This window comes from Cucurbita pepo, chromosome LG01 (genome assembly GCF_002806865.2).
Source record: "Cucurbita pepo subsp. pepo cultivar mu-cu-16 chromosome LG01, ASM280686v2, whole genome shotgun sequence".
Lineage (NCBI taxonomy): Eukaryota > Viridiplantae > Streptophyta > Magnoliopsida > Cucurbitales > Cucurbitaceae > Cucurbita > Cucurbita pepo.
Window position 1 is genome coordinate 14,675,434 of NC_036638.1, and position 8,796 is coordinate 14,684,229.

Sequence of the window (8,796 nt, forward strand, 5' to 3'; positions counted from 1 at the left end):
TCTGGTATATACTTTTAAGGGTTAGGAAGGCTTTAATTGGCTCTTTCTCAGGATAAACTTCTATATTGTGCTTCATTTTCCTATGAGTATGACCTTTCCAAATAAATATATCCGAATATTCTAACAAGATTCCTTTCAAATGTTGCCATTTATTTTGTGGAACATATCGCCTATTTTTCTATTTTAAAAGATAGCTTCGATGTTATGTTTAATTTATTAACGTCTTTGTACACTTAACTCTAATGTTTTGGACATTACTAATCTTGTCAAGTTTTCTACCTATTGCTCTATGTTTATTCGTTCTTATGAATAAGAATGAATCAAATGATTTTTTTTTTCAACTTATTGAATAATTAAATGTATTGTGAAATTTAATTTTAAAAAATGGAAAAGGATTCAATTTGAATTTAGATGGATACAGATTGTTACTAGAGGTTGGCTTGGTTGGATACTTGTTTGTTGTATGAACGATACTTGTCAAGTTATGATATGTTATCAGTTATACTATACTATGATTATGTTATATCATGAAACTATGTTAAGTTAGTGATGTTTTAGGATGCATGAACCTTATTATGCCATGTCATATTAACCATGCAATGTCAAAAAGCCAGGTATGTTAATCATGAATAATATGAAAAGTATCACATATGTATGTCTCATAGAAACGGTATGTTAAGAAAAGAATGGAGGTATGTCTAACATCACGAATATGTGTCATGTTTTAATGTTATGGAACCTCATGCATTTTGTATGACATATGCATCGGGATACTTACCCGTAATGTTTAGTATGAATGCATATCTTACAACATCTATGTTCGCCATGATATTTTGTAGGCCCTTACACTCTGTGGCGTCTGACAGTGTGAGCATGTACTAGCCTGATGAGCCAGGCTTAGGGGTATGTATATGAACCCGCTCGATTTGTCCATGTGCGCATGTGTGGGTCATGCGTAAGAAAGTACTATATATCCAACCCTATTCTGACTAGAAAGCAAAGCTCAACCGTGAAGGATAGGTCACCGATAACTCTACAAAAGTATAGTTATACCAAGCTTTTTCGTAATAAATTTTGCACTCATACAAACTATTTTCTTATTAATTGCTCCATTTATTCTAATTAGTAAGCATAGAATCGTCTATCGTAGTTTAACATGAAAAGAACATCAATTTACATAAATTGAGCCTAATTGTACATTTAATTGAGTCATCTTATGTGGGCGTTCCAAGCATGTGGTTTGCATGAAGGTGTTCCAAGATGTATTTTGTATTCCTAGTCATCTTATGCTACAATTAAAGGTTTGCATGAGGAATTTCTACACTGTTGGAACACGCTTGCATGAGGAACTTCTTCGTTGTTGGAACAAACTAAGGAGGTTTGCTTCCAACAATTTCTACAAATCTGGAGTTCTTCCTCTTATGTTAAATTCTTTATTTTAATTCTTAATGAAATCAAAATGATTCCCATTGCTTCCATTATAAGGACAAAAAGTTCATTCCCTTTAGGTCTGACTATGGGTTAGTGCATGCTCGCACTACTGAACACTAACGAAAAAAAAGAGAAAAAGTACACGAATAAGTGCTTATGCATAGCATGATAAAAAAATAATCCATGATAATAGCACACACATCATGCATAAGGTCCTATATTAAAATCATGGTTCAATGAGATGATACATATAACACTTCCATATTTATTATGATGTAAATTCTTTCGGAAGCATACATACCTATTCATGTAACTTTATTTATGCTTATCATACATGGTACATCATAATGTCTCGCCAGGCATAAAAATGGTCACATCAACATAGTATCATAATAAAAACATAAAAAGAAAATACATGCATCACATAGTTCATTACGATATCATAACATAAATAATAGGACGCAATTGGCTACTTACTATGGGAGCATTCGGGAATGTTGGTGTAGAGGACCACTAAATTCGAGTTGTATATAATCGGGGAATGTTTATGTAATTTATATGTATTTATTTGTAGGCTCTTAATTGCAACCTTAAGCTAAGATGTTAACTCTTATTGGGTTTTTAAGAACTTGACACTTAGAGCTTATCTTGTTACCGGTCATTTACTAATTTTGAAAACTATTCCTTAAAATAACCTTTAATTCTCTCCCTGTTAACACATGAGTGTGCTGATTGTGACATCCTATTAGTAAATTATAATCGGGACATCTCATCTAGATGAGAAAAATTGGAGGTCATTCATAACATCCTACTCATGAGACATAGTGGAGGACATCCCATCTAAAGGAGGAATAGGGGTCTCGTAGAACTTCGCGTGAGTGAAGATAATGGTCTATAACGTCCCTAATTTTCTTAACTTAATTAGTGACATCAACCCATGCATGCTTAAAACATAAATGTGAAAGTTCATAATAAACATTTTTAAAATAAAGCCATAGTCTTACCTAATTAGTTCAAAACATGAAGTTCAACCTAACTAGTAAACCAAACTTTAGAAAAACACCAAATAACAACTAATTGAAATTCAACTCGACCTATCATCTACTAATTTAAATTTCAAAACATTCAACTGGCCTATTATGCCCCATTTTGACTTTCATGACCTTCTCAGCGTTCATCGTCATCCGTGCATAGGAGCTTTACCTTTACTTGAAAAACTAAGATAGCACATGCCTTAAGTCATCCCACGATTGGAGTTAGATATGCAAACACATGCAAAACAATAGAGGAAGTATGAACACAACCGATCCTTTTCATCATCTTCTCATCCTTGATCGGACTAGCAAATTTTACTGGCAAACTTTTTTTCTCTTATAGATAGCGTCAACTATTGTTACTAAAATCCAAAGAAGTGAAGAGTTAGAGGACCTTCACATGACAACAATGGTGAATTTATTTGAATGAAAAGATGTGACTCGTAAAACAAGAAATATCTATACACTAATAGATATTTGCCACACATATAGATCAAAACAATTTATGTACATTTCTATAGAAAGTTGTTATCATGTCTGAAATCAATTATTCACACCTACCAAATTAATTATTTGGAGAAGATATTTTGTTTAACTCGTCAATACACGGTAATATTGTAAATGAATATTTAATTATCTCTGCTATGTTTCCAAAAATATATAGATTAGGGTTATTTCAAATATGGAGTGATGTATTGAGATTTTTTTTTTAGATTTTGAAAGTTTATAAGGAGTTGATAATCTTATCAAAGTTTATCCAATTTCATTCCAAATCTATTGAAGATGACAGTTTAAAAAACACCTTAAATTAGATATATTAAAATATTTGAATCACATAGAAATGGGATAATTTAAATTAATTCATGAATCATTCTCCCTCTCTCTCATGCAATAAAGTATAGTTTTTGAAGTCATACGCATTAATATTTTAAATGGGTGTGGACTCATTCACTACTTCTTCTACCTTTCACTCGAGGCTGCTAACAAACAACCTACTTATATTAATTCTATAAACATATATTATACTACCAATACAACTTAGACTCTATTATTATTATTTTCCTACCACCCTATTTTTATTATTGAAATTAAATCGTTATTACATGCATCAATTTCAAAGTTACTAGTTCATAATAAAATTGTTAAAACAATTACAACCGAAAACAGTAAAATCTAAATAAAACAAAGAAAATACTAACCGAATGCCCTAATCTAACATAAGGGTTACAAATAACATGAAAAACATCTACCCTATTTTCAGTGCCATGAGCATCACCGAGATCTTCGTCTTTACGTGAAAAATAAGATTAGTAATTTTTTTTATTAAAAAAACGCTATTTAACACCTTTTATCTTCAAAAATAATCATAAAGCTATTTGATTTTTTTTTAATAAAAAAAGTAGAAACTTTTTAAAAATATATGGTAAAGTTTTAGAATATTTGGTGAGATTTGGATTTTTTTTCTTTTTCTTTTTAACTTCTTAATCAAGAATACAAATGTCTTAGTTGCCGAGCTACGCATGAATTGATATAAAATATCATAGTTTGATATCGTGTTACATATGATATGATTATTAAATTTTCTTTTTGCACAAACTCTTGATAATTTAGGTAGCTTGGGTTTCAATTTTTTTAAGAAAGAAAATAGTTCCATGGCTCTTAAGTAATTGAATGGATGTATTAAAAAAAAAAAAAAAAAAAAAAAAAATTTTNATTTATTTATTTATTTTTTAAATAAAAGTTCTTAGCTGTTAATGGCTTGGTTAATGAGCTTTACAGATCAAAGTTTTAATTGTATTGTTTAATTTTGGGAATGATTTTATATTTGAACAATTTTTTATAAATACTTTCTTTAAAAAAAATATTGTATGAGATTATTGGGTTAATCAATTCTTTTAATTGTATCATTATATTAATCATGTCAACTCAATTTAAAAAAAAATAATAATTAGATAAAGTTGGATCGTGCTTTGACAAAAATTACGTGTATTAAATTGTTACAAAATAAATGTATTTGTAATTGTAGCATGTTTTTTTTTTCTACTTTATATTTTTGCGCAGACTCTTCTTTTTTTTCATATAATGTTTTTCTAGGGACCATCAACTATAATATTCATATTAAATATGGTTGTTTCCATGCTTTTTCATACTTCAAATGGTCAACTAATTTATTTTGTAACAATTTAATACATATACTAATTTAATATATATGTCAAATTAATAAAAAAAAATACTCTTCATCTTTCCTTTAAAAAACATTTCTAAAACTTTTAAAAGTTTCATTTAATATTTTTAAATTTTTTAAAAAATCTAAAAAAAAACTTTAATTTTCAAAAAAAAAAAAAATAATAATAATGAAACTTTTAAATTTTTCTGGGTATGTTTAGACATTATTAAAAATTAATAATCTAAACTTATTTTTGAAATAAGTATTTTTAAAGTTTTTTTTTTAATATTTAAAGGTATTATTGCAACTTTTCAAAAATTTATACTTATAATGCTAAAATTTAAATAAAAATGGTGTCTTTTAGTGATTAGCATGCGAAATTTGAATAATATTTTAGAAAGTCTTTAATTAGTGTTTATTGTTTAAAAACAAAAACCATTTAATAGCTTATATTTTAATAACTTTAAGTTGTATTTAAACTAAAATGATTTTTTAATCTTTAAAAATTACTCTTATGCCAAGTTTTGGCCTATATGTAACTTAATTGGTTCAAGAAGTAGGTTGCTCCTTTCATATTTATGATGTTATTATGATAGGATTTTAGAGGGTCGTCAACTACTTCAATAGGAAGGAGATATGCCTACAAATATGACATTTATGGTTCATGACATGTATGAGCGTTTAGATCTTCAATGCCTATTAAGTAACAAGAGCCTATGACTATCATTTTTAAGTATTGTGACCTTACAAGTGGACCACTTACTTAATATTTTTATACTCACTCACACTATTTATAATGATGTGTAACAATCCATGTTCATGATTTAGATTGGAATTCGAAATTCGTATTCAACACATAATGGCCTCGATATTAATCTAAATCCCGTATGACATGATCATGTTACCTATTTCTCGCTTTTAAGAGTGAAGACTATCTCTACATATTAACACAAGTCCTTTAAGCGTGTTTTGTCCTCGCTCGCATGTATCCTAGAAAAATTCCTAAGAGATCACTTAATATAGGGTGCACCTTGTGATATAGGTAATAAGTTTCATTTCCTTTGAGCCTTTCTTAGTTAACCTATTCTCAGGATCGCTCTCATTCATATGTAGTATTGGTTCATTCATGTACCCTTCTTTACTTGGGTGTCACATGCCTCATTCCCAGAATTCATATTAGGATTTCTAATCAAGATTTGACACTTGTGTTCCCTGAAATTCCCCTCCAACATAGTCACGTTACTTACTTCTCGTTTCTCACTCACATGCTTATTGGTTAAGTTTCCAAGAGGTTACTGGATTGAGGATTTTTGGAGTCCCACATTGGCTAATTAAGGGAAGATCATGGGTATATAAATAAGAAATATTATCTTCATTGGTATGATGGCTATAGAGGAAATCAAAAGCAAAGCCACATGCATTTACTTAGCCATATCAATAGCATTCTTAAGTATCAAACGAAGAACATGTGAACTTCGAAGGTGTATTGTTAGTGACTCAGATGTTGAACAAAGGATGTATTGTTGGAGTCCCAAATTAGTTAATTGGTTAATTATCACCCGCAATTTGATCATTCACGAGTTATTCATAATTACAATTGAGTAGTACTGATCTACTTATTCTATATGGTCCCAACTCCCTATTTGGTCAAGTAGCTTCCTAATGAGTTCTATCTCGTGAAATTATCAAGTCCCCAAAACAGTAGGCATAGTGAATCAACTATATATAAAAGTCATTCTCACCCATGGGAGACATATTTTGGCATATTAAATCAGTTACAAAAGTCATTTTCCACATGAACAAACTGAATTAAATAATTTGTAACAATTACAGAGTGAGTTGTGAAAATTAAAGAAAATGCTCGTAATTCAGATCAAGTCACATATGATTATCCTGTGAAATATTAAGAGATCAAATATTTAATAATCTATTCTTATACAAACTCATTGTATAGGAATATCTTCACTTCACTCACATGTCTCGACAGAAAGAACAAATTGAATCAAATCATTTGTTGCAATATACTATAGAGAGCATTTAAGTTATTAATGGAAGAAATGGATTTTTATTTTGTGTGCTGCTATGGAATTTACAGTGTCTGGCAGTGGGATGATGAGGATTGTTGCATAGCAGGTATGAATTGTGTTGCCTTATCATGTATGTTTGTTCATTATTAGTATCATTATTTTGGGAACAAAATTGAATTAATGTCACCATTTTAATATTTATCTATGGAGCAGGCTCTGTAACAAAACTTTCACACACCATTCACACAATCAAAAAAGAAACACAAAATTCCCAACTCCAATTACACCCTCATCAAGCAGGTGAAACTGATGACGTATGTGTGGAGGACGATGTAGTAGCAGAATTACACTCCGCCGCACCCCCAGATACTATAGCCTTCGCCTTCGCCACTGTACTCGCTAATCCCTGTGCCGTCGTCCTAACCACCGGTGCATACATTCCGTTCCTGGTGGCTGCTCTCACTGCTTCTCCGGTGGATGTGGTGGCGTACTCCGCAGCCGGTACCCATATGCCGCCCACAACCAGGAACTGCGGCGTCTGGGAGGTGTCGTCGTGGTGCATTGTTGTACTTGGGCGTCTCGTGTGTAGACGATATTTCTGAACAATTTTTTCATTCCATAATTAACCTCAACCAATTTTACAAATTTTTTTATTAAAATTTTACTTAATTCATAAGTTATTAAATTGTTATATTTATGAAATATATTGGAATGAGATAATTGCATGAAGGACAAATTGGTCATAAAAGTGGGAGTACTGACAAAACTTTCATAATCTCAGTGTTTCCTACTTCCATCTGTTTCCTANAAAAAAATGGGGGAAAAAGAAAATTCTAGATTTCCAAACCTGTAAATGACTTTTCACTTCGTCGTTGGTAAGGCCATCCACCTTCATCAACTCTCTGATTTGCTTCGGCGTCGCCACTGCATTTCCGTTCACAATAATCAAAAATTAAAAATTCAATTTCTCAAAAGAACCCAAAAAAAAAAAAAAGTCCATTTTCATGTTCTTCCCTACCATGGGAACCTCCGAGCTGTTGAAGAGCATGAAGGAATCGCCGGTGTAGCTCCGGTGACCAGCACCGTCTTTGTTTCCTCTGATTCTGCGCTTCTTTTTCTTCCCGTCGATTACTTCCACCGGACCCCATTTCCGCAGTGGAGCTCGTCGCAGCCGGAGCCGAAGTCGATGACGTTCCTCCGCCACCGGTTTTCTCCTTCTGAAATGGCCGGAAAGCTCCGCCATTACTCTTGACCTCAACAACAGCCGTCTTCTCCGGCAGGTCCTGCACCAAAACCCAATAACCTCTAAAGTTCCGACGAGACTAATTTAGAAATCCGTAGAACAGAGGAAAATATTTACCTGATTCAAGGCAGAAGGATCCTTCCAAAGCTGGGCAGATCTGAGCCAATCCGACGGACACAAATTCAAATTATTTCGATCAGAGTCGTCAGTGTTCTCCGTTTGAGTTTCACAGGGCAGTTGTTGTTGTCGTTGTAGTTGTTGTTGTTGTTGTTCAGAATCAGAAACCCCATATCTATTAATCGGAATAAACTCCTCAAGAACCGGACCCACGTCACTGGAAGTCTGCTCCGAACACTCCGATAGACGATTCTCCGTCGTGGTCTCCGACACGTGATGCCTACAACAATCAATGGCTGGAAAAACCCAAAACAGAAATCAGAAAAACCAAGAAGAAGACAGGGGGAGTAAATGGAGTCGGGTCGGGTCGTACCGCGAGTAACAATCTCCAAACAGAGAGGGAGCTCGCGCTGGAACATGAGGACTTTACGGCGCTCTTGTTCCAAAGTGAGAGCGAAATCGGAGAGAGTGAAACCCATTTGAAATGCAATTTGTTGCATTTTGTGGGAGAAAATCATGATACCCAGAAGAGAGTTAGTGGGGAAAATGGGTCTGAAATTGAAATGAAGAGAGAGGGGGAGAGAAATGGGAAGAAGGAGGGTGGATTAAAGAAGGAAAATGGGATCTAGGATGGAATCATTGGAAGGAATAAACATGGGGGAGGAAGCTGTAGGATCATTGAACTAACAAACAAAAGGAAGAAAAACAGAGGGGGTTGAGACAGAATGGTGTGGACCGAGGGGGAGAATTTATGGGAGGGTGATCAGAGAAAGGGGG

General features: G+C 32.9%; 1 protein-coding gene across 1 annotated transcript; it reads right to left on the reverse strand.

The window, feature by feature from the left end:
* Positions 1-6,828: 6,828 nt before the first annotated feature.
* Positions 6,829-8,790, reverse strand: LOC111799622 (transcription factor HHO3-like). The gene is made up of 5 exons (XM_023683041.1): positions 8,393-8,790; positions 8,020-8,315; positions 7,678-7,942; positions 7,507-7,583; positions 6,829-7,257 (listed from the first exon to the last, which is right to left on the reverse strand). The coding sequence occupies exons 1-5, from the start codon at positions 8,535-8,537 to the stop codon at positions 6,952-6,954; spliced, it is 1,089 nt and encodes a 362-aa protein (XP_023538809.1). The 5' UTR covers positions 8,538-8,790; the 3' UTR covers positions 6,829-6,951.
* Between the last annotated feature and the right edge of the window lie 6 nt (positions 8,791-8,796).

Coding starts and splice junctions, on each gene's coding strand:
- LOC111799622 (XM_023683041.1), bottom strand. CDS start 8,537: ATGATTTTCTCCCACAAAATGCAACAAATTGCATTTCAAATGGGTTTC. Junction 7,943..8,019: donor ATCCTTCTGCCTTGAATCAG/GTAAATATTTTC, acceptor GTTTTGGTGCAG/GACCTGCCGGAGAAGACGGC. Junction 7,584..7,677: donor ACAGCTCGGAGGTTCCCATG/GTAGGGAAGAAC, acceptor ACGGAAATGCAG/TGGCGACGCCGAAGCAAATC.